The sequence below is a fragment of the Micropterus salmoides genome, unplaced genomic scaffold, assembly GCF_014851395.1.
Source record: "Micropterus salmoides isolate LMB-PRFRI ecotype aquatic unplaced genomic scaffold, ASM1485139v1 Ms_hic_scaffold_4, whole genome shotgun sequence".
Classification (NCBI taxonomy): Eukaryota; Metazoa; Chordata; class Actinopteri; order Centrarchiformes; family Centrarchidae; genus Micropterus; species Micropterus salmoides.
In genome coordinates this window covers 34,626,346-34,653,054 of record NW_024043372.1, presented here as the reverse complement: position 1 = coordinate 34,653,054, position 26,709 = coordinate 34,626,346, and the positions used below count along the sequence as shown (strand labels likewise).

At 40.2% G+C, this 26,709-nt stretch overlaps 1 protein-coding gene and 2 long non-coding RNA genes across 4 annotated transcripts in view; 2 read left to right on the top strand and 1 right to left on the bottom strand.

The window, feature by feature from the left end:
• Positions 1-26,709, bottom strand: part of phactr3b (phosphatase and actin regulator 3b) — a 63,386-nt gene that overhangs the window by 15,552 nt on the left and 21,125 nt on the right. For both annotated transcript variants that reach the window (XM_038697319.1, XM_038697320.1), the window contains exons 2-8: positions 24,391-24,549; positions 24,139-24,213; positions 23,889-24,029; positions 22,857-23,087; positions 22,570-22,777; positions 21,272-21,462; positions 18,059-18,212 (exon numbers count right to left, since the gene is read on the bottom strand). In XM_038697319.1, coding sequence (XP_038553247.1) covers positions 18,059-18,212; positions 21,272-21,462; positions 22,570-22,777; positions 22,857-23,087; positions 23,889-24,029; positions 24,139-24,213; positions 24,391-24,549 — 1,159 coding nt within the window. The remainder of the gene's footprint in view (positions 1-18,058; positions 18,213-21,271; positions 21,463-22,569; positions 22,778-22,856; positions 23,088-23,888; positions 24,030-24,138; positions 24,214-24,390; positions 24,550-26,709) is intronic.
• LOC119886524 lies at positions 13,821-14,345 on the top strand. Its single transcript, XR_005441498.1, has 2 exons — positions 13,821-13,971; positions 14,086-14,345. It is a non-coding gene; the product is annotated as an uncharacterized LOC119886524 (long non-coding RNA).
• LOC119886523 lies at positions 22,928-26,643 on the top strand. The gene is made up of 3 exons (XR_005441497.1): positions 22,928-23,063; positions 24,438-24,640; positions 25,364-26,643. It is a non-coding gene; the product is annotated as an uncharacterized LOC119886523 (long non-coding RNA).

Genomic DNA, 26,709 nt, shown 5'->3' with positions numbered 1-26,709 from the left:
GGTGTGTCAGTATTATTTGTTACACCTTTTATTTCAATATGCCAGATACATATTTAATCAATATTGCATATTTTCTGCTGCTATGTATACACATACTGTACACTATACTACACATAGCATCATGTATTTTTACATCCAATACATCAAAAATTTCTTTCAAAGAAAAAAATAATAAAAGTCAATTTGATCTTATCTCATTTTCAGGTTGTAGTTTTTAGCTGTGTCCGATCAGACGTGGTATCAGTAGATACTCAATATTAAAGGACTCGGATCAGGTTTGGGGCAAAAATACCCCTTGATATTGACATCCGTACTACTAGTGGTCAAAAACTCTATAAGTTACCTTACATATCATTACATATCAGTTGAGCTAAGACTATGACAAAGACAAAATAATGGAAAACCCTTGATAAGCCAAAATATGTTGTCCACAGCCCTGATTATGACAGGGTGTATGGCACCTACAGTGCTTTCTCTCCTGTGACAGTTTCATCTCTAACTGGAACCACTGAGGGGCTTACAAAACAGGACCAGAGGCATGGCAATATTGGAAGCTGAGGGGAGTCGATGTGCTAAATGGAGCAGAGCTATAGTAGGATGTGTGGTCTGCAGTGGAAAACATTTCAGGTCAATATCATTTGCCTCAGTTCACAGAGTGAATCAAATCTGCTGCAACCGCACTCTTTAAATAAAAAAGATGCATCAGATGTATTTAGATGCTCTGGGTTTAAAACAAAAACAAAATCCAAAGACCATAAAAGCTAGAGTGAGTCAGCCCGTGTTTATTTTGTCAAACACTCGCATTGGGCCTTTAGTCAGTCCCAGCCTCCTGCAGCGATTTGAGCTTCACAAGTACACACCCACTCTACTTGGTCAGAGCTAAAAGTTCCTTGTTTGTTGGAGAACTCACCAGCATGTCAAAGCAATGAGCTGCCTGTAAGAGCAGAGGCTGATGGGAATGTCAGCCCATGAGAGGTGGAGGAAAATGGGATGAGTCAGGCGCCACGGGCCGGGTGCCGGCCTGCTACTGCCCACTGAGGTGTGTTCTAATGACTAGCTCCTTCCCCTCAGTCAGCCAGAGAAAAGGAGAGCCACAGTCAGATGTAGAGTCTGAATGCCTGGGGGACTGGGGGTGGGTGGAGGTGCCAGAAATAATTAAAGGAACCCTCTTTTAATCGTACCAAAAGCTTAGCATTTATGTAAGCTGGTTGTGGTTCAGGACTTGGTTGTGTTTAAGGGTTGACCTCGATATCTCTCAGTTAATACTGTATAGGTCACATGAATATGAAAGACTGGGACTATGAGGAAAATGCTGCTTGGATATATACTGTTTCTGTCAACACTCTAATGCACCCATTATTATATTTCAAGTTATGAAAAAGCTCAGTAAATCACTCAAGAGCCTTCCAACTTCTTTTTTAACCTCCCTCAGTTCAAGAGTTCGCTGTGCTATTGATGACAGATGAATGGGACACATTCAAAGACTCAGACATGAAACCAAGAATCAATTCTTTATCTACCCAGTTGTTTGTGTCTGAGGCTTTGCCCTTTAGCACAGGTTCACAGATGAAGTGGGGGATCACGTATGGCTCTTGAATGACCCGCTGGGAGCACACTGTGGAGAAGGCAACCTTAAATCACATGGTCCAGCTTCAAACACTATAGGTTACTTTATATAAGCCCTGAACGTTCACACTGAATACACTTCAGATGGCTCTGTAAGCTAAGGCACATATCTATAATGAGTTTTAAATTATAAGTCAACCCAAAGGAAAAAAAAAAACAAGATAAAGAAATAGTCCACAGTACTAAAGCACAGCGGTGCAGTGAGGTAAATGGTAACATCTCTCATAATGACAATGCTGACATGTTCATGTTAAGCTAGTATAATGTTTAACATTTTAGTATGCGTTTGCTAATTAGCACAAAACAAAAAGTACAGCTGAGGCTAATAGGAAGCTTTTTTGCAAGCATATGGTCATAAACTAAAGTACCTGACATAATGGAATTTTGACCACATGTGATTTAAATCCATCCTAAGTGGAACATGAATATTTGTCCAAAATTTCCAAAAGTCCAATAAATAGAGATATTTAAATCTAGACCAAAGTGGTGGACCAACGGATGGATTCACAAACCAACATTCCCATCCCTAGAGCCATGCCAAAATCAGAGTCTGAGTTGATAGGTCATATCCTGTCAAAGTGCACTAACTGTACTGAAATGACTGAACACAAATTGATGTCCTAAAATAATGTTACCAATGTAGCAGATACAACCTATTTAAAAATCAATTTCTGAATGATTCTGTTTGCATAATGAACACTCTTGCAGTCAATTGGGAAGCCAAAATCAATGCTGGAAATGGACAATGGCCAGACTGCGAGAAGAAATGTACACACTATTTATAGCCTGAGAAATGCAGCAGTGGGTGACAAGCAAAAAAAAATTACCCATACATTTCTGATCTAACCCTAAATTGGCATGAGGTTGGAAAGGAGAGAAAAAAAACAGTATTCAGTAAGTGGGTGCAGAGGCTTTGAGACTTTTAACATTTCAATTAGAGGGTACTAGCAGCCAGGAAAAAAGCCTTTGCATAAAGTTAATTACTGCATGTCATACAGGGATGGTCTATGGAGGTGACAACATGTAATTTGAGGATTTCACTTCATGCCATACATGTGCAGGCTGTGTCATCCGGATGTCTCTCCAGCTCCTTCACAATATCTGCCAACTCCAGTCCTGTAATTGGATTGACGCTCGGCTGTGATGTTGCTCTCTATAAAAGGCACAACTGCAAACCGGAAAGACACATCCTGAGAGAAACGTTCCTCGCGTGAAACCACAGAGACAAAACTACAGAATGTGTTCATTTTGTTTTATTTTTACCTCAGCTGACTCCAGACATGTTCTCACTTAAAGCAATGGATGGAGATGATGGGTCAGAGGGTTTTCAACACACTGACATTCAGCAATATTTATATTAAAACATTTAAATTTGTGACCAACAACTGCTCCCTGCTGTGACAATGGTCATTCAAGCAATGACAATGACAATGGTGTCATTGCAAAATAGTCTTTGCACGCACACACACAAATTATAAAACTAATCAAAAGATCAGTTCCACATCTATCAAACTAAGATAGAAGAAGTAAGAAAAAGGAGCAACTACAGGCAAAGAAATAAATGCTTCTAATTGCTGCTGAAATTTTAAAAGGGGCATTATGTAGTTTTCAGCAGCCACTGGTGGTACGGTTTTAAGATTGCAACCAGGTGTGTGCTCATACGCGTGCTCGCTTAAACTCATGAGCGGCATCAAGGCTAGTATAAACAAATCGCTCCACATTTGCTTTGTACCGTTACATCATTTCTTGCAGGCTAAATCAACACTTTGATATAATAAGGGTAGTACACAGGATAGTCACGTGGATCGCGTCAGCTCACCAGCAGTACCAACAGTAATGTGGAAAGACTTACTTATTATATATTTCACTAAAAATTTGATTTATTAATAAGTGATTTCATTGCAATATTACAGTTGTTACTGTTAATGTGTTACAGCAGCAATTTTGGTTTACTCTGTATGCTGCTGTATTGTGTGGTTGAGGTTTTATATATAACACTTGTGCTATCTGTTAGTTAAAATAAAATGATGAAAATAAAATAATAATAAATATAAGGAAATGATAATTATAATAACAGAGCAGAGAGCAGCTCAGAGATTGGAAAATTTTTAATTTAAAAAAAAAATAGTTGTGATTTTGCAATAAAAGCGACACCTGATTGTTGCCACATTTTTCACACAGTTGTATGTGAGGGTTAACTCTGCCACAAAGCTATGCCTGTATAACTAAACCTCCAATGTGTACAGAAATGCTAACATAGAATACCTTCAAAATATTTGCTAATTCTCCTTTTGTTTTGCTGTTACCATCCCCAGCTTCTCCTGAATGGTCATAGCAGGTAGAAGGTAGCAAACAATGGATGAAAAAGGCGGCCCTTCTAAAAAGCAGCAGTGTTAAAAAAAGCAAGGTTTTCACAGTCCTAAGCTGAGGGTGCCTGGATGCCTGCACAAAAGCATGTAACAGAGGACAGAGATAAAGATGTGGATCATTGAAGTAAACTGTCTCCTATTCCCTAGAAGAGCAATGCAGGGGGTAGGGACGGTTCAATCACAGGGGAGTGGGGGAGAGAAAACGCAATCTCTCCATCAGCGGGGACTGTGGCAGAAAGAAGACAAGCTGGGCTGTGACGTAGATGGGCCATTGATTGTGGTTGCTGCTGCTGCTGCGGCATTTCAACGATGAGTGCTAAATTTAGAAACCGAGGATTCCCTCCTGCTATCCCAGGCCAGCTGCCTGCTCTCAGTCTGCTGCAGTACTCTTCAGTATATATATATATATATATATATATATATATATCAGTGAATGTGTTGCATCACAGCACGAATAAAAAGAGCACTATGCAATGATGTTTTGTAAGAATTAAATATAACATTTAGGGGCTATTTAAAATATTTGTTCTTACTCTTATCTTTGTTATTTATTTACTGCACTTTAATAACTATTTGAATCCTTCAATAACCTTATTTTCAGATTCCAAGAAAAAGGGGAATAGTGGGATTCATGCTTGGTCAGTTTATCACTGTAGTACATTCTTGTATGTTTTACAGGATGTTGTTACATTGTCTGGTTTTTTCTTACTTTTCCTTCACCATATTGTTTCAAAAAAAGGATTAAAGCAAGAGAATAGTTGAATACCAGCTGTAGGTGGAAGTAGTAGTAGTGGTGCTTAAGCAGCTTTGCCAATAAATCTTTCCAGACATATATACAATATAGTCTTAAAATGCCAATAAAATAAAGGTTATAATCTACAAAACATCTACACTGCTCCAACAACAAACTTCAAAATGGAAATCAAGTCACAAATCTGTGTTTTATGAAATCGATTTTACTTTAAATGTAAATTAAATTCTCATGTTTTGATCGCAGTACTGCTGTGTTCCATTTAGCACAACTCATTAACTATGACAAGGCTCCCTTCAGCTTCTGTTGTTGCTGTGCCAGCTGCCAGGAGAGGCATGTCCTCTGGCAGACCATGAGGTCAGATGGACAGAGACGCCGGCACACGGTGCCATCATCCCAAACAATGGCATGCCTCAGCTGTCCACAGCTCAGACTCAGTTCAAGTCGGCAACTTATTGACCAGCCAGTCCTGCTGTCAGTCACAGTCAGAGCTGAGCACTGCGTCATCTGAGCGGCGCTAGGCCAAAAACACAGCGTCTAGCACAGTACCTGGCCCCATGGTGACAATCATACAAAAGTTTTCACTCTTAGCATGGGACTCTTGTTGCAAAGAATGGTGTACTTATTTACTGAAAACTTAAGCCAGTTCCTCTGTGTGCCAGAAGCATTTCAGTGAAAGCCAAACCTAGAAAACTCTTTTTGTAAATAGGGAAAATATGCCTTGTCTAGCTGTCTGTTAAAAGTGTACTGAATTAATTTGAAAAGTTTGTGTTTTCTAAATTAGAACCTTTGCTTTAGTTTTCCATGTGACTTTCTGTTGTGTAACCTCACATTTTAATGTCTGATTCAAACTGGTTCTGTTTTACATGAAAACAATCCCTATTGCAGTTGTGAAGTAGGATTAGGTTTTCTCCATCTTGCATGCTAATTGCTGCTGGTTTTTTTGCACTGCACTTTACAGAGACCACCGGAAGTGATGAAACTATCTCCTCCAGTGTGATGTCTCCTAGTTGGATTTTTTGTTTTTGTAGGTGGCTCTTTTTTGTTCCCCTGTCACTGCTAATGCTAAGAATCTAATTCTTTTGCTACTAAGAACATAAAACACTGTGTGTCATGGGATGTTTCCGGAGAAGAAGCTACAAAACACCTGAAACAGATCGAACTGGATATTGATTGGTTGGCTGGATTGATCCAAATTAACTACAGTGTCTGCATATGGTGATGAAGCAACACGTTATCCAGTGTAACAGTGCAGCTTATTGATGTGTTCTTAATCTTTTCAACAACAGTAAGATATATCAGGATCTGGACACACACACAATCAATCAGTTGTTGGTTTTGGTATTCTCATGGGGTTTGTAGTCAATAAAAAGAACACACAATATTGTGTGTCTAATGACCACAGTCTATCTCAATAAATAATGTCATATATTTCTAACTGATCTCTCATTAGTGGAATTTGGCATGGTTGCTCTAGTCAGAGAGTCAATCACTGCAGTAATGAAGCACACAGTGAACTGTATGACCAGCAAGGAACAAAACAGGCCTGCTGCTCTGACCTCTGTCCTTAACCAGCACTGTGTGCATACTGTCCATTGTCACACTTCCCCCTTATGACACATAATTGATCACTTCCTGTTTTTATTATGCAAGAGCAATCAGGAGTTCAGTTTACATAAGCAGTTTGTAGTGTTTGGGATATAGCGTTGCCGCATTATAATCTCCCCTGCAGACTACAGGCTCCCAGCATCCTCTGGCATGCACAGAAGTTTAGTAATTAAGTTCATGCTGCATATTGCTATTCCACAATTACCTGCTGGAATTTGTCCATGTGAACACAAAGAAGCACACATGGAACAAAGTGTGTTTGGAGCAGCTTTGGCTGATGATAACGTCACATATATCAGCCACGCAAAGCTACTCAGCTATCCAGATTGACACGCAGCTGTGAAATGGGTGAGGAAGTAGGAAAAAGGCACATGGAGAAGCGTGGTGCCAGGCTTAAAGAAGCTCATAAGCAGCATTATTTAGCCTTTCTGAATACCACCATGCCTTACTCATCTCTCACAGTTAAATTACAAAGCGGGGAGCACCCGGCTTAGCTGTAAATGAATTAAGCTTCATCAAACACTCTCTGTTCCCCTATCAGTGTGGTCTGACATCTCATCATCTTTCTAGTCAGCTGCTTTGCCATGTGATGGTACTGAGTAGGTAATGAAACCACACCCAAGATACACAGGGGTTCAATTTCCCTGGAGCTCGCTGACTCCAACAGCGGCCTTTATGCTGCAAAAATTATGTAATGACGATTATACTGTGTATTATTATTATCTATCCATCGTCAACCGCTTATCCTGCGTACAGGGTTGCTGGAGCCAATCCCAGCTGACATCAGGCGAAAGGCGGGGTACACCCTGGACAGGGGGCCACACATAGACAAGGCACACGCACACCTAAGGATAATTTAGAGTCACCAAACAACATGTCTGCATGTCTTTAGACAGTGGGAGGAAGCCGGAGCACCCGGAGAGAACCCACGCAGACACGGGGAGAACATGCAAACTCCACACAGACAGGCCAGAACGACCGGAGTTCAAACCCACGAACTTCTTGTTGTGAGGCCACAGTGCTAACCACCGCACCACTGTGTGTTGTTGTTGTTGTTATTATTATTATTATTATTATGTACTTTTTCTACAGGAATATTATTTCAGATATAAAAAAAATCAGTTGTTACTTTAGCTGGTGCCCAGAAAATATACAAAAACTATGTGCAATTTACATCCACAAATGTAGTTTCCCTTTAACTGATTCTCATCCTTCATCTTATTCTGAACAATTCTATACAACTAAAGGCAAAAATTGCTATTGCAGAGATGTAATAAAGATGCTTTAAAGCCTGTGGTGTGCCACTGGAGTAGTTTGGGTATTTATTATATTAAATACATTTTATAATAAATATGTTTTATTATAATAAATACATTAAAATAAATAAATAAAAACGTTTGCATTTAAATAAAAAATTTTAAACAAACATTACATTTGCCAATTAATGATTGTATATAATCTTTAAATGATGACTTAAAAAAATAAGCAGCTTTATGTATTAAATCATTACAACTTCAGAACCTTATCTTGAAAATGCTTTACAGCATGCAGTGCTGGAAAGTAAACACATTACACACAAAATATTAGTAACTGTACTGTAGTGCTCGCTTTCCTTTGCTTGATGAAGCTCATGAGGAGTGCAGAGTTGTTTGCAACAATGCCAGCCACTGCATCCGTTTGCATGGTCTCCAGACTTGTGGGATCACACCACATGGATGAGGAAGGTAACAGCTCTCAATACTGAGTCTCATGTAGAGAAGCGCTTGAACCGGTCTGTGGTGAAATGTTGCCCTTGAACTTGTTTATGGGAGCTTGACACATCAGGCCGCACGTCAGCATCAAGTTCAGGGTTGATGAGTTCAAAGAACTCGGGTTCCTCCAGTAAGTCTTTGTTTGTTCTGTTGAGGAAGGCTGGCCCGCTGAATGTTGTTTTTGCAGGATGGGATACAGAGACAGAGGACTATTGTGCTCCTACACATAAAAGCACTTTACTTCATTATGTATGTATCCAAGGACTATACTGCTAACGCAATAAAACTTAACTGCGTCCATCTTAAGGTCAATCTCATCAAGTTTGAGCTCCGCCTCTCTGCTGCAAGGACTGCAGCACAAAGCTCAAGCCTAGGTATGGTAGGTTCACACAGAGCTGGCTTTCCTTAGGACAAAGCTGACGTTGCTGGTTCCTACTTTATCAGTGACCCGGAAGTAAGCCACTGCCTGGATATCCTTGGTAAAGGCATCCAAAGAGAGATACAGTTCCAGGTTACTTGCTTTAGAAAGGGCATCTGGTGAGTAGGGGTGTGGAATTTGCAGCTGCCTCAAGTCCTGAAGTGAATGTCGCCAGGTTACCAATTCACTCTGTTTCTCCTGTGGGAGTGGAGGATCCCAACTGGATGCGCCACTGATGATTGCTCGGGTCATCCAACATGACATAAATATTGATAGTCCCTGCCCCTTGTGAAGACATATTTTAAAGACATTGCTGGCTGTCTCTCACCGCAAATCTCAGTGCAGTGTGAGGTGACGTAGGTGCAGATGTAAGTTCTCCTCCTTCCTCGCTGTGCTCTGGTGCCAAGGTCGGAGTCTTATGTGCCTGAGATGCTGGATCACTGTGCATGGCCATGATATGGCGTTCACGCTCACATTTGCTGCATTTGACTGTGACCTTACAGTCCTTAGCTAAATGAGAGACTGAAGCACAACACCGGTAGCATATCCTCTTTTTGTAAAAGATGGCTTTTCTCATCAAGTGGTTTTGCTCTGAATCCACAACACTGCCATAATGGGTGTGGTTTGTGACAGATTGGGAAGATTTTACCTGGATTCTCATCTTGTTTTGATGGGATGTTCTTGTTGAGTTGAGAGTCTGGGTGTATTGTTTAGCCCCATGGTGGAAGGAGGAGACATGGACATGGAATTCTTCACCTGGTGCTTCAATTTATTTTTTCACCAGATTCGTGGAAAGTGCAGTTGTGCAAGTGAATTACTGCAAAAATATATATCAAAAATTAACAAAAACAAACAATGAGGAAACTAAGTATAAACAATTCAAATTATCATTACACACTGATATTAAATGACTCCACACTCCATCACTTCTTGTTTGCCCCTTCGGCCACAAGCAGTGTCTAGGAATAACGACCCAAGTAGCTTCAGTCTGCAAATGAGGATGGTTACCTACCTGGGTTGTTCTGTTGCTAATGTGGGGCAGAACAATGTTGTCTATCCCATTCTTATTTAGATCAGTATAATTTTTTACACCGACATTTACTCAACTGGTTGTTTCCTCAGCGTCACAATTTAAATCTCTACTGTGGTCGGACACTAGGACCTTGAGGGAGGCTGCAGTGCTTCTCTGCCGAGCAATGTTAGACACTGACACGCACAGGTGAAAGGAAGAAGGACGATTGATTCCACCTATTGAGTGATACATAGTGAAATTGTAAGTTGTTGTAAATATCTTAATGAATTGCTTAAATTAATCCCCAAAAGTCGGTACTAGGGGACGACAAGCGATTTTCGTGCAAAATGCCGAATGGGAAATTCATGGACGATCCTATTATTTTGTCACCCTATCCATGCCACACACCTCTGTGAAGCTAGGAGGCTCAGCTAGATTCTCAAACCAACCATTTTTATCCATACCAAACACACATCAAACACCAAGCATCTAAATGAGCTTATATCACAACATTAATCGCTCTGTAAACACTGTACATGCCTGCAGTTATTGCCATCCAAATATCTCATCATAACAGAGCAGTCCGACCACTCTAAAGAAAGTTCAGCTCCAGCTCTGATCAACTGTGTAACTCATATCACTCAAATCACCAAACTCACAGTGTTATTAGCTGGATAACAATAACAACAAATGCACCAATATACATACAGTTACAACCACTGACTTACTTTTGTTGTTTTCGCTGTTATCCATCCAAAAATAGCTGAGTTGTTGACAAAAACGCTTCGGCGATGCCATCTTGTTATTGCGCAATACGTCTGAGCTTTTACACTTACTATAGTTCTCAAGTTGTTCGCCTGTAAAGCATGGGATGTCTTTCGGGCATAGGAATGTTGATGAATATTCACTGTTATATTGCAATATTTCAATGTTTTGGAAGCTTTATGTTATTTGGAATGTGGTTGTATGGGCAGAAATAGTGTTTTGAAGAAAACTCCCAATAAAAGTGAACATATAAACAGTAAATATGGTCAAAACATGGATATTCGCCTGGTATATTTTTGAAAAATTTATATTAACTAACTGCATATTGCTTTCTTTTCATCATTTTACAGTTACAGTTGTATTCCAGGTGTATTAGAAGATATTCAGTTGCATTATAATCTGCAGGATGATTGTTTTGATGGTGATATTGCTATTAAAATATAGATTTTATACCAGCTAGGGAAGGTCGTGTCGCAGACACTGATTGGCGTCGCCAGTAGCGCCGAACGTGTGTTAACGTTTCACCCACACACGCCGTCATGCAGACTCTGTGCAGACTAGTCCCAGCTCTCAGTGAGTGAACACGGCAGCTGGACAGGGACAGAGTAAAGCCCCCCAGACTGACAAAGTCCAGTTTGACCACTGGGAATACAGTAACGTTACCGAGATGGTTTTCTTGCCAGGTTTGGCTCTTGGCACCCCGGGGCTGAGTAAGCTAATAGAACCGCTAGCAGCATGGGTAACCGACCAAGCTAACCAGCCACAGATACAGGCAGATCTGTGCTACAGTTAATGGTTATGCCAAAAGTAAAGCTAACTATATCCATCAAGATGCTCTGTGTAAGTCATCTCAGTACTGGATTCCCTGTTGGTCTTTGAGGCTGTGTTCAGCCCTTTTCATGCTGTGTTCACTGGGAGGCTGCTGAGCGAATTGCCGGCTCGCCCAGTGCCGTTCCGGTTCACAATCATCAGGCGCTGCACCCCGCCATCATTCCCTGCTGCCCCCCCGCCCCTGTCCTGAAAACCTCTGGTGCTTGGGTAAAGGTGTAAACACCACAGTCTACGGTAAACACAAATACTCCCAGTGCTCCGAGCTCCCAGTAAGGGCAGAGTGAGCTAATCTGACCAATGCTTTCACAGCTAACTGAGCTTATAACAGCAGCTGGCTGTTAACTAACTTCAACAACAAGTAAAGCTATCTGTCCATCAGGAAACTGTAAATCAGAGAGTTGAGGCAGAGCAGCAGGGGACATCAGAGAGAAAACTAGAAAATTTCTCCATCAAACATGATCCAGTTTCACCAAAATCAGTGAAAAAAGTTATTTTTGTACAGTATTCAAATCACTGTGCTTCAGCAGCATTATATTGAGAAATCTTTGCATTGGACGCTAATACAAGTACAGAATGAGTCAACAAACAAACAAAAATTTTAAAATGGTTTTCCAAATGACAAACTCTTAAATGTCATCACGAATACCTATAAAAAACAACGTTTTTGTCAACGTCATTGATGCGCCAGATACTGCCATAGTGGTGACCAAAAGTAACTAGAAGTAATCAGATTACATTACTTTTATTTTGTAGTACTTCGATTACGTTACTGATTACATTTTTGAACAAGTAATTAGTAATTGTACTGGATTACATTTTTAAAGTAACCCTCCAAACTCTGGCTATAGGTTTGTATATGCATCTAGGCTTAATGGTTGAAGAGTTATTCCTGACTGATTTTGGGTGAGCTAGCGTGAATGGCTTTAATATTAACAATATCTTTAGTTTTTCAAAACAATATCAGTCCCAATAGAATGTTGTTGTCATTGAAAACTAAATGTCAAAGTGTCCCTGTTAATGCTATTGTACCGGTATATCCTTCAATTCATTGACCAGATGGGTATTGAAAGAGAGAAGCAGGAGATTGGCAGGGCAGCTGATTCTGAGGGAGCCAGTGTGATTGAGGTCAGTACAGGACCAGGTCTACTGGTCTAAGGAAATGTGGGGTGTTTTGTTTTCTTCTAACAATAGGCATTTGTTAGCAGGTTTACGCACCAAGGCATAGCTTAAATTAAATTAGTTCATGATATTTATTATACATGCTATATTCTGACCAACTTAACTTTCTACATTCATTGGCTGTAATAAATTAAATAAATAGGATGTTGCCTAAAGGGGCTAGGATATACATGAGCATTTTCCCAGAGATATACACACTGCAAAATATAATAAAATGACAGCAACCATACATATGCATCAATACATATAGTAATTGTTTCTCCAAATCTTTTACTCCTTCAAGTTATTAGATTCAAACAGTAGCTATTTTAAACAGGATCCTTATTAACAGATTACATTATAAAATATTATTGTAAGTAAGACAAACTACAGAGCAAAATCAAACTGTGACTGAACCAATCTGCATTGCAGAAACAGTAATTAGTGTAATTAAATAGCATTCTTTGGACCTGGAATTTATGGAAAGAGGAATTAGATATGGTTTTATTTAATCACACATTTACATGAGCAGACAGACAGCATTTAAGTCATAATCTACAGAAGTACTCAGCAGCAGCAGTCTGACCTAAGAAAATTCCCCCCATGCAGCTTTGATGTGTCTAAAAGCTAACATTACGGTAACTTTTGTAAACAGAGGAGAAATGGAAGAAGAGAATATTTTAACATCTTGTCTTCTTCACTGGTTGTTGACATAAGTGTAGTTCTAATCCATCAACAAAAGATACAACTGCAAAGATTTTGCAAGCACAAGTTACGCATTGCCTGGGGGCCAAGCCCTCCCTGTCTTTCAATCCTAGTGAAGTCCCTGCTAATGCCTGTTTTGTAGTAGACAAAAGGCATTGCCAATAGCAACATAGAATGTTTATCTAAATGTTAATAGCACAAAGATGAAAAAAATGCATTCCCTATAGGGCCAAATTTTACTCACTGGCGCTTAGGTATAAATGGCCATTTTTTAAATCTGTCTTTAACAGTTTTTAACAATAGGGGGAGCTACATAACACACTTTTAGGAAAAGACAGTATTTTATTCAAACAAAGTTACATACAGTGGGGGAAATAAGTATTGAACACGTCAACATTTTTTCCAGTAAACGTATTTCCATCGTGGATATTCACATGAAGGTTTCACTAGACTTTGGTATTAACTCAAGAAATCCACACATATAAAGAAATCCAAACATTAAAGACCACAAATAATTATGTTCAATAGGGAAAAAGTATTGAACACGCTTAGAGAAAGCAGGTCTCCAAGGCAAGGTAAGGCAAGGAACCAGCTGAAATCCATCAATAGTTAGTAGAAAGTGATTATACCTCCAATCAGTGCAAAGTAATACCAGCTGGGTTATTAATTTGACGGTTTACAAAAAGGCTTTTTCTGATGATGGGTAAAAGTAAGAGCTTTCCCAAGACCTTCGCAACCTTATTGTTGTGAAATACTGTATATTGATGGAGTTGGATACAGACGTATTTCAAAACTTCTGAATCTACCAGTCATTGGGGCCATTCCACCAGTGGAAGCAGCATGACTGAGTTGTCATCAATCAGCCACGCACAGGAGCTCCTCGCAAGATTTCTGACCAGGGAGTCCAATAGTCAGAAGAGTAGCTCAAGACCCAAGGACCAATCGGAAAGAGCTAAGGAAACACTTGGAGGCAGCAGGTAACATTGTCACAGAGAAAACAATAGGCAATGCACTCCAATGCCATGGCCTCTATATACTGTATGCTCATATCCAAAGCATACAGCAAAGGAAACTCTCAATTGGTTTCACAGAAAAAGAATCAAGGTGTTGGAATGGCCCAGTGAATCACCAGAATTGAATCCAATTTAACATTTGTGGAAAGAGCTAAAGACCAAGGTTCACAAGAGTGCCCCCCGGAATCTTCAAGATTTAAAGACATTATGTTAAAAAGAATGGGCCAAAATTACACCTGAATACTGCGGCCGATTAATTTCTTTTTACAGGAGGCGTTTGGAACCTGTAATTTTTAAAGTATGTAAGTATTAATAAATTTAAGTTGCCGTGCTCAATACTTTTTCCCTGTGTCATTCCACTTTATTACACAGAACTTTATTTATGGTCTTCAATGTTTGGATTTCTTTATATGTGTGGATTGCATGAGTTAATACCAAAGTGTGGTGAAACTTTCAAGTGAATAGCCCCATTGGAAATATGTTTAGTGAACAAAATGTTGATGTGTTCAATAGTTTTTTCCTCCACTGTACAATCAAAAGACAGATGCGGACCCCTTACAAGTACCTCAAAGCTCTCAGCTGGCCCCAGCCCACCAAAAAGACTTGGTAGAAGTGAGCAGTCAGTTCAGGGATTCTTTAATAAAGGCACTCTGTTTCATCTAAATTGTCTCCGGGTCTCCTGTTTTATTGTAGCCTGACATCGCCAGACTAATTTGCATTTGTGAATTAGTCTGGAACCTCTCAGTTCCTTTTCAATTTCCAAAGGGTATTCCTTTCCCATAAATTCTATAATTAAAGAACACTTTGTCTGCGTTCAGACTGCAGGTAATAGTGGCCCGAATTTTTTTCTCATGTGACTCAGACAGTGTGAACAGCCCAAGTCACATGGAATCTGATCTTTTTCAGTTTGGTTTTGGGCCACTTTCATATGTGGTCCAAATCAGGTCAGATTTTTTGAAATGTGACCTGAGTCTGGACAGTCAGATTGGAGCCGAGGTGAACAAAGCCATTATTTAACATGTGGCTCTTTCTTCTCTACCTCGTTATCATCTGCTCAAAAATTCCCTTTCTCCCACCTGAAATCCAACGTGCATGCTACTTGTCCAAGCGGAAACGAGAGAGAGAGAGAGAGAGAGAGAAGGGCGGGGGGGGTTAGAGAGAGAGGTGGGGACAGATTTGCGGGACAGATTTGCAGGGCATATGCATTGTACAGCACCAGAAACAGTAGCCTAATGAATGCCAAGGACAGAAAGTTGTGAACATTTGTCATAATTCGTTAAAACATCGTTTTCTTCTGTGCACCTGGGTCACCTGCAGGCCTCGGACAGTTCACATTTCAGTCTGATATGAGCCACATTTAAAATATAATGGGAACTCTCAATAAAAAAAAAAAAAAGAAATTGCCCATTAAGGCCTGTAGTGTGAACGTAGCCTTTGTATCACACGAACTGTCTCCAGGTCCCCTATGTTACTGTACCCTGGCATTGCCAGACTAAATCATATTTGTGTATTTGTGAATTAGTCTGGAACCTCTAAGCTTATTTTCGATTTCCACTGGATGAAATTGGATAGACTTAAAACCAATCAGAGCAAAGAAACGTGTGATTTAGCATAGTTGGTAAATTAAACATACCAAATCTTGTCGTTAGTACGGCAAACACATCTTTCAAATACCTCACATACTACAGAACTTTGATGTACTATTGATGCAGTTCTCTAACTTTCTCACATGTCTAGACCACCCCTCGAGGTTGACCAGAGAGCGGTTGTTTGGTCCGCACCAGATATCAAGTTTGGCGTTCACACCGATCTTTAGAGAAAATATACCTTTAAGTTCGATTAATACTGACAAGATAACAGATTCAACAGAACCAGCTCCAGCAGCAGCAGCAACAATATTGGTTGTTTATGAAAATGTCTTAACAGTGCTCCTCTGTCAGTCATAATATCAAACTTGTCCCATATTAAATAAACGTACCTGACCCGATTAGAACCAGGTCTCTGAATGGGAGGGGGCAATAAGTAACTGCCAGAGCAAATAAAACATGAGCTTGCAGACTCGTCTGGATCACCACAAGGTCTGGATGTCTGTCCGTCCGGAATGGTGGTCATCCCTTCAAAAGAGTTGCATAAACTGACCAAGGAGCACTGAAGCTTTTGTCACCCATCTGCATATCATAATGCGCTCATGCCAGATTTCTGATATACTCTGTTTTAATATATTACATGATGAAGTTATAATGTGTTTATAACATTCTTATGATGTAAATAGGCATATAAACAGATGTTACCAGATGCAAATGTGATGACGTCTGTCCAGTCTCTTTTCTAACAAGCTGAATTCCGGCCAATTATTTTGAGCTGAGAGTCCTTTTAAGTAATGATGCATTTAAAAATGCTAATTAGAAGTTTACAGTTTGTTTGTCACTTACCGTAGGGAGGCGGCAGGACAGAACGCCGACACCACTGTGTTACACTACACACCCCTTTTGCTTACAGAATGCTGGCATGCTATCTAAAATCACACATTGTTTGGTTAAGTGTAAAATAGCAAAGCCAGCATAATGACGGGTCTTCTTTATGGCAGGTTTGTGCGGTCTCTGTTTAAAAAAGGACTTGGGAAGAATAGCTTCTGTTTCAACCAACATTGCCGGATGAAAGCAGGTCAACCTCAAATTAAAGTAGGAGCATTTGGGACACAGTATGACATTCAAGTCTCGTTTAGTAAGTCCAAACAATAAACTTGGTGTTGTTTCAGAGAGGAGTGAACCCTCCTCTTCACACTGAGCACTGTAGAAGCCTACCAGCACACGCTGCCACTGTATTATTCACTCAAACAAACCTGATTTGAATGTTAATCCTATTAAAGTCACCATAATAACAGCCTATGGCCTTTTACATAACACAACAAATGCGATTATGTTTTGTGTTGCATTCCTCCTCTGCCTTTCAGAAAATCCTGTTCCACACTCCAAAAACCAGACCACTTGACCCAGAAAAGGCTCCATCCAAAGAAAGAAACCACAATAAAACACAACCTTTACGCAGAGTCATGATAACATGTTCTGCAATTTACTATTCATTACTAGAGGCTGAAAGCAACATGTCTTCAAGATCACAGGATGCACTGTGAGAGACGGGCTGCTCCACTGACACTGTTAACGTAAACTGTCAATTATTTTAAATAGGGTACCAATAAATAATGAACATACAAAGCATTGCTAGAACTTTTCAACTTATGATAAGGTCGACTTTTCTGTATTATACATTCTTTACTCTAATATTCTAATATTTTGAGATATGGATTTTTGATTTCCATGAGCTGTAAGCCATAAAACACAACAAAAAATTAAAATTTTCTGAGATGGACCTCTAGATGGCATTGCCCTGGCCTGCCGCACCCCCATTAGGAATCTTGGAGTTATCATTGATCAAGATATGCAGGTATGCTGGTCTCCAAACCACGTTTTGTCAAGAAAACACGTAAAATGTTAAACAGGAAATGACGCAAACCGACACACAAAACAGCTGTTGTTTGTTATTATAAGATAGCAATTATAAAGACAAAGAATATGGATGAAAGAATGGATTCGCACACACAGGTAGCAGGGATTGTCTGTGCTACAGAGAGAGCTGGAGGGGAGTAGAAAGGTGAGCCGATAGCTCGCTGAGATCACAGTCTGACGGTTGCCGAGCTCGCTGACTGGCAAATCGAGCTTAAAAACGTGTAGCGTGAACTAGGCTTTAGTTACGCTGCTACAGGCCTAGACTGCTGGTGGACTTCCCATAAGGCATTGAGCACCTCTGGGTTTACCCTCCCTTGCATCTCTGCACATCAAAATATATTTCAAGTTAACATTTCAAACTTCTTGCAGCTTTGCGGTGACCATTTACATTGAAAGCTGTTATGACATGTTTAAGGACTGAGCATTTGCTGACTGAGCATTTGCTTGCACCCAGCATCACAACTGTGATGCTGGGTGATGAAACAGACAAACAGGCAAATGGGGGGGGGGGGCAGTCTGATCTTTGTTCGCACAGAGCGACTCACTTGGCCAGCTTCATCTCTATCTGCTGCCGGATTTCCTGCCGCTCCTGGTCGCTGCGTACAGGGAAGATGTTGCGGTCCTCCAGCTCCTGCTTGCTGGGCCGGTTCCGAAGCTTCACAGCCAGCAGCTCCTTCCTCATCCTGCGTGGGAGGGTCCCTGTTGTTGTTCAGCACAAATTAAGGTCAATAATGGTTTTTGAGCTGCCAAACATAGTTTCCCAGCTAAACCTGCTCAACTGATGTTAATCACCACACAGCGTTCTTTTGTGCTTTCTCGTAAGATCTAATACCTTATTAATTAAATAAGTCTACAAACCCATTTCAACATGTTCACGTATGCAATTAGTTTTAGATTTAGAACTTACTTTTATAATGTATTTAATGTTATTTATGTATCAGTATAAAAATATATAATATGTATAAATTAAAACATAGTAAATACCTGAATACATTTTATTCAAGCCTGTGTAGAGGCACCTTTGACAGCAATCACAGCCTTGGACGTTGCAATTTTCCCCCCATTAATTTCCTGTTTTCTGAAAATTCTGCGATGGACTGAGGTTTGCACTCAGTCCAATGGCTGCTTTGGCCATTCTAGGACATTACCACCGTTGTTTTTCAGCCATTCTTGGAACGCTTTGGCTTCATGTTTAATAATGCAGTAGCATTATCGCGTCCACTGTGTTAACTTCCAATTTACGCTAACTTGAAGTGGGATAAAATGATAATCGTGCGGTTCTTGTAGACTTTTCAAATGTTATCGATCAAATGGATTTTAATTTTTAAAATGGATTAAAATTTCAGACAATCATCAGTATAAATGCGCAACTAATGATTTTCACCCACACACTGTGCGAGCACGGCAACCCTCAAGGCTTGGCTAGCTTCCTTTCCTCATTCTTCAAAGGACATGTACATGACAGGTGCTGTTATAAGATATGTCATATGGTGCCAGTGTGCACCACGTGACGGACCCGGGAGTTATAATTCCACAATTTGACCACTATGTCAAATTGACGTTGAATTGTCGAATTGATGAGAATGAGTTACTATGGTTACAGAGATGCTCTGTGTCTCTGTCACTGTGATACTTGGTAGATATGCAGCTGACTTTGTAGTAATGATATCGCTTCGTTAGTCGTCGTTTTTTAACAGATAATGACAAGATAATGTGAAATAAGTTGAGTAAAATGACAAAAATGTTCAACAGAAGCTAATGACTAAAAAAGACCAAATGTTTTCATTGACTGACAAACACTAGCCAAAATGCCATGTTAGTTTTCAGATGTCAGAGGCTTTCTATGTGTCAATCTGCAAGAAAGCTACAATAGTGAAGCAATTGTGTCTCCCGTCTCAGAACCCTGCTGCGTATTTATAGAGTTGCCTGGTGGAAGTGATTTCTCCCAGAAACAACAGCTGTATTCAAAACCGCCTACTATACTAGCTGTACGCACTGATTTAGCCTGACTGTTGCATGTAGAATGCAAACAAAAGCTAAATCTGCAGAGTGATAACAATACCCGGATGTCGTGCTGATTTTGAAAATAATCTCCAGTATTTTCACTCAGAAGTTAAAAATTCCCCCAGATGTCACTGGACAGGTGTTGCATGAAGCAATGAAGAAATTTATCCTAGGGCAAATAATATCTCAGAAAACACAACTTTTTTTATCTTGGTCTGTAATGGCCCTAATATGCCATCGTATATTACAAAGGTATAATTCTAAATGTTATATTTTGCATGGCATCTCAAGTTGAGAGTTATGTTTGGAATGTTAAAGGCACATTAAAACAATCATTACACATGAAGAAGGGGGGTGATTGTTTTTAATAAGACACTGCATATGGCTTATTGTACCTTCTTTTAAAAAAAATATAAAATGTATCACATGTTTAAAGTTCAATATAAATAAAGTTACATTAAATTAAGTTTTAAAGTTTGGGGGTTATAGCCAGTTTTGTTTACAACCGCATCAGGTGATTTGTGATAAAGGCCTAGCCAGCAAATGATAGCTCACTACAATTAGGAGCTAAATTAGCCTTGTTACAGGGCTGACAGCAAGAAAGATGGAGGGTAGGAAACACGAGAAAACAAGAACAAGAAGAGAAGATAATTGTACACTGTTTTAATGAAATGTTCAATGTGGAAATATATGAAGATTTTTGAGCATAAACACTTAATTTCATGCATTCTGGTGATATTTTCTGCCACGGCCTAGTGGCAAATATAGGTTCTGGTAATTATGGCTGGGTAATATGGCCAAAAATGTTATCACAATAAAACTTTTCATGTCATTCAATATCTATTATTCTAATGATAAATGTCAAATCATTATTTCTTTCAAGTTTAAAGGCAGATTTTTGCTCCGGGGTGAAAGTTGAAAAAAACAGATGGTTAATTGTGGCTTTAAACTATTTTTTATGGTCAGAATAAACACTTGATACTTTTTTTGAATGACACCTCAATTGACCCAATAGAAACTTCCATGTCCTGTCCACAGCCTACAATAGCCAATGAGTGTCCACGTGGTCGGGAAGTACCAGTCCCCTTTCTTTCGTGTGTACACCGACAGAGAGAGCCACCACAGGAGAGGAAGACTGGCGCTTCACACACACACACACACACACATATCACACGACAGTAAAAAAAAATATGCAAGAATATTTTCCACAGATATTTGTAATACAAAAACAGCCCGCGCCGGAATTCCGCCACAGTGCCAGAGAACTTTAAGCCCTGCTTTGTTAGCATAGCACACCTGAAAAATATTTTAAATCTACTCTCTTTTCTCTGCTGCCATCTCCTCCACCACTCCCACTTTATAGAATACAACAGTTCAAACAGACATCTGTAGAAACTGATATTAGTTTATTACGATGCCAACACCTGAGAACATGACTCATTTAAAAGTGATAGGCTGTCTTATAAAAGGGTGTTAAAATTCATTTTAAATTGTTCAATAACAGGAGATCTATATTTGTGTGGATATATTAAGTATGTCTGTCGTTCATGTTCTCAGCCCCCCCCCCGAGTTACAAACATGTTAATCGCAGACAGCTGTGCACCAATGACCCATATGATGTTCTCAGTGTAAATCCGTAAATATCAGCAGAGATAATGCTGCTCTTTATCCACTGACGGAGTATTTTGTTGGCTTTGTGAATTAAGAGGCAGATAATAGTAGAGCAAATATTACACCAGTGTCAGCAGACCTACCAGAGATCACGGACTCGTTCCAGCTGTCCTGGTCGCTCAAGTATTCGTCCAGACGCCAGTTCTCTTTGTTCTCATCAGACGACTTCTTGCTCTCCGACTCCCCAGCAGGCTCCCTGTCTGTGCTGGACGTGCGGGACAGACGGCCATCCAGCCGGCGTTTCAGAGACGAGTGTGCCTCCTTGGTATGGAAACTGAGATCACACATCACAAAACAAGCCTGTCGGTTACAACTTGATTATACCATGGCCAGGACTGGTTGGAAGGTACGGATTAACTTTAAGTAACCAGACAGTATACTCTAACGTTGATTGCAGATATAAAAGCATGCGCCAGTATTAAATGTTGGTAAAGAAAGCAACAGCTTAAGATCTTAGTTCTAGGGTTATTAGTGTAACCACCACTAAAAACAAGCAAAACCTAGGATAAACATCTTCACAGTGAGAACCACGCAAATTTTATTTCCAATGTGTTTGAATGTTTATTTAAAATATACAGTATACTGAAAGGATTTCACACAAATGAAATGAACAAAGAAAATCCCATTTGTTTTGGTAGAATGACGTTATCACTGAGTAAAATGTAAGGAATTTTTCTTTATAAAATTAACAATTTAGCAGATGTCGGTTAATCCCTGTGCCTGATATTATGATGTGTACCACAATATGTGATTAACCATGTGATCACTTGAGAGTTGCCCTTTAAGGTTACTTTTATACTGTCAGTAGAAATAAGCGGCTTAATAAATATGTCATATTGTTGCACACTCAGCAAATACATTTTTTAAGTTGGCTCTTTCATTAAATAAATGAAAAGGTAGAATCAATCAGATCAAAACAATTAATTGATTAATTAATTAGTCACAGCCAATGATAAGCCTCTCAAATGCGAAGTTTTGCTGCTTTTCTGTGTTTTATATCATTTGTGTTTATGGACTTTAAGTCAAAACAAAACAAGGCATCTGAAAATGTCATCTTAAGCTCTCAGAACTTGTGAATAACAATCGACAGGTTAATCATTGGTGAAAAGAACTGGTATGTACAGCACTCATCAGTAGTCTTATTTACAGATGTATGTTGCCGTTTCCATATTTTGTGTGTGTGTGCTATGCACAAATGTGGGTCGTAGGACTGGATTATTATGTTCTGCGAACAGGGCCTTTTAATGGTCTAATGTGGCCATAACATTCATTGATCATTTATTAATGGATCTGTATGTAAAAAATGTATGCAAATGTGTCATATATCCCATGTGATAACACCTACACAATAGAAACTACACAAACAAATGCAACCTCAGACCTGTCCTGTCTATGTTTAGTGGCCAGGGCACGGTGCAGTTCCTCAATGATGCAGCTAGGGGGCAGCTGTTGGTGTAGTGACCCGAGGTGAGGGGACCCAGTAGGTGTGGAGATCCTGCCTCGTAACAGGGAGCCATGCGGGTCTTTGGGAAGTGTGAAGTTCCTGGGTAAGGTGGCTGGGGATTTCTTAACGGGCACTGAAGGACCGCCTGGGAAGGAAAGTCATCTCAGTGAGACACTGCTGCAAGCCAGTGAGGCGCTACATTGTGGATCTCCTGTTCAACTTACTGTCTAGACTGCCCAGTCTGGTGAGCAGTTTGACTGGCAGGCTGGGCAGAGTAGAGGTGCTGGCTCCTCTCTGGGGCTGGGCAGTTGTCACCTCCTGTTTACCTTCAACAGCCTCCACCTTCCCCATTGACTGATCATCACTAGGGTCACTTAGTGAGGTGCTTTCATCTCCTCCATCTTCACTCTGACCGAGATCTACTGTCATGTGTGAGTCTTCAGTGACATCTTGTACTGAAATGAAACGTCAGCAATGGTAATGAAAAGGTTTAATTTGTTTAGGAAGTCTCTGTCTCCACCAAGTGGACAGTCAGAGACAGGTGTTTTAAACTGACGGCTTAAATCAGAAACATGAACTACAATAAAGAACAGTATCCAATCTTGATTTACAACAATTAAAAGTGGCATTTTTCAAAGGGGAAAATCCAAGGGTTTATCCATGGACCGCCTGTTTGTGTTGGATTGGTTTACATACAATAAATAATGTACATACAAAAACAGGACAAATAAAACTGTAACAATGACTGAACTACCACTAGATGTGCTCAGTGACAGGAAATCTGCACAAAAAGAGAAATCTGGACGTAAGAACGTCTGCACCTCTTCATTACCTCTGCCACCACTAGACAAAGAAGAACAGTTTACAGTTTAGTGACAAGGCTTATTCACTACTCACCCCACACTAAGTGTGTGAGATGGTAAAATAAATATAAAATATTTAGGAGACTACTACTTCATCCAACAGCTGTTTAAACTGACCGTTTTTCCCCTGTCTGCAAAATGCATGATGGAAGTTAGCTCTGAGTGAGCTCTTGTGGACCATTTTGTACTATGCACCACGGGATCATTTAAGTCCCAAATTATATAGGGTGCACTAATTCTCACTAGACATTGGGACATTTTCTACTTCAGCATGTGTAATTGCCTAGGGACGCTTTACTTATTAAACATAAAAAACCTCAAGAAGTGCTGTTCTCTATATACTTGTACTCTGGAAACTATATTTTCTCTCAGACCACAGTACTGTACTCTTACCTGTTGAGGCTTCTAAATCACTGCCCAGGTCTTCACTGGTGCTGGCCAGGGGTGCCACGGGCTCCTCATCTCTGTCCTCACTATCAGAGTGAGTCGGGGTGTCTGGATCTTCACCGTTGCAACCACATGCAAGATCTGACTCTGTATACAGTGCACAGTGGAGGAGGACAGGAATGAGTCTACATAGCAGTTGGGAATCATGTGGCTGAACAGGTGAACTCAGTGTTTGTGTTCATTCCTCATTTTGCACCTGTCTCAGTGTCCCTGGGGTTCCGCCTGTCGAGGTCATCTCTCTTCTGCCGTACAGCTGCCTTCTTCTCCACCACTAAACAACAGACAAGCATTTATGAAACCTGTCCACTTTCCCACAAAATGAGAACATGCGAAGCAGCCTGGTCTATTTGCAAATACAGCCCCCCCCCTGTTCCTATTCCCTGAGTGATTCCCAAACCAGCCAGCATTTACTGCATCTGACAGAAGCCTGAGTCTATGTCACACTCACTTGCCGGGGGCTTCAGCTTCTCGTTTTTCTTTTTCCTCCATTTCCAGGGTTTGAAGATGCGTCCTAAGCTGGCCAGCTTGCTGTTGCGGCGGATGGGAGGCGTCCGAACCCCTGAAACCAAGCAACCTGAATGCAGCGCCCTCTGCTGGTCCATCAAATCTACAACACAAAACAAACGGAGCTCCCTTAACATAGGCTGCAGGCAACAAAATCCATCGTGAACACGGGTCTCCATCAACGCTCAGATGTGGTGAGGACTGAACGTATTTCTTAAATCACTTCTAACACAAATGGCTGAACTACTGACACACCACCATCATGTGAGGGTAGCAAATGTGGGTCACTGGCTGTGAATGCCTTATTGATTCCGGTCTAATTTCTGAGGAGAAGCGAGAGGACAAAGAATTGCATTGTTTGTGTGTGACTCACGTTGTTTCAGGGAAGCCAGACCTTCCTGGTCACAAACACACAGACAATAGAATGCTTTTAAAAACATCTTGAATGCACACGCAGAGAAGCAATAAAATCAGCTTCACCACGACTGCTTTTTCTAAGGTCAAAGCAGACATCTGCAGCCTGCGTCCCCACGGATTTAACACTATTTTAGACTGCATACTTATCATGGTGACATACACAAGAATCTGTAGCACAATTTAACATCATACAGTAGTGTCATAATTGTATAAATCTTACATGCTACTACTGGCAGACTGGCATTTTTCATCATCTCATGTCTCCATGTTTATTTTTGTTGTCCTGTATTTGTTATTTTTGGGTACTGACAAGCATTTATTCCAGTGTTTCGGAAGGCCTAGTTGTGGGTAAGGTGTGTTGTAGTTAAGGTTTTGGCATTTTCATATAAAGCTTGATAGTATTTGTATATATGAAGGCCCCCCAGCCTTTTCCTCTGTATCCTCTCTTGCATTGAATGCTGTTGTCCTCTCTGTGTTTGTGTGGCCTGTCCTCTTCGCAGGTCTGTATGATGAAGAGGAGGTGGTGTGGCTCATCCTACTTAGTGGGCGACACCTGAAGCTGCTCATTTGTCCTCCTGCAATCACAATATCACGAGATCCCGCAAGAACCCAACCCTTTTTTGCTACGCCTGCCCAGAATATATAAAGCAGATAGTCTGAGACCGTGGGCCTCCCCTCAGACAAACCTTGGAAAAAGGCTAGTGGTCGATCGATATGGGTTTTTCAATGGCCAATACATAATGCTGATATCTAAACAAAGAAAAGTAATGTATAATTACATCATCCATGCAGAGTGCAATCTAATATACATGGGTATCTTAGCTATAAACATGGTGTTTTAGATGGAATTTTAATTTATTCACGAAATAGAAAAATAAATTGGGTTATGCTGTAGACTGTGACTGGTGTTTAAGGGAGAGTGGTGTATAGTTTGTCAGAAGTGACGGTGTTTACCTGCATTATTCTCAGTATAACAATATATATTTAATACTAGGCAGTAATGGGTTACATTTGCTGTCATTTAGGATTATATACAGGTCTTGTGAGTGCAGGAATCGGCTGATGCCGATAATCACAAAATGCCAGATATCGGCATAATAATCGCTCAGCCGTTTAATCGCTTGGCCGTTTAATCGACCTATCACTAAAGTCTGTCGGGCAGTTATTAGTTTCTGACTCTGGGAAAGTGGGAAAAACAGTCAAATTCCCCAAAACTACAATATCTTTGAACCATCTCTTTCTCCAAATTACACACAGTAAAGCTGTTCTATGATATCTCCTTTTGATAACTAATGCAATATTTTCACTGATCCTACCCTGAAACAGTTTGGAAACCCCTAGGGAGGCCCGTCTCCCACCTTGAAACCCTCTGCCGTAAGACATAGCTCCTGCTGTGGAAAGGGTATTGCCATATCTCTACCAGTGAACACATTTCTACTGTTGTACGTAGGGTGACCAGACGTCCCGAAAAACCCAGGACAGTCCCGAATTACGAGCAGTTGCCCCGACCCCTTTCCGGTTTGTCCCGAAAATTAGACCTAACATGAGTTTTGATCATAGCCTAATTAAACGTATAGGCCTACTTATTGTTGTATAGTTCTCTTGCTCCAGCAGGGGTTGCAGGTTATCTGTACATTGTGTCAACAGCGTTGTTTTAGCCACAAAGTATTTTTTAAGTATTTTTTAAGTTAATTTTAACTGTGGTGTCACTGTTGTATATTTGTTTGGAGAAGTCGAAGACACATTTCCACTAAGGTGGACAATAAAGTCTAATACAATCCACAGTTTTATTTTTCCTAATAACAGACAAGTGACTTCATGAACAAACATAAAGATTTTTTATATA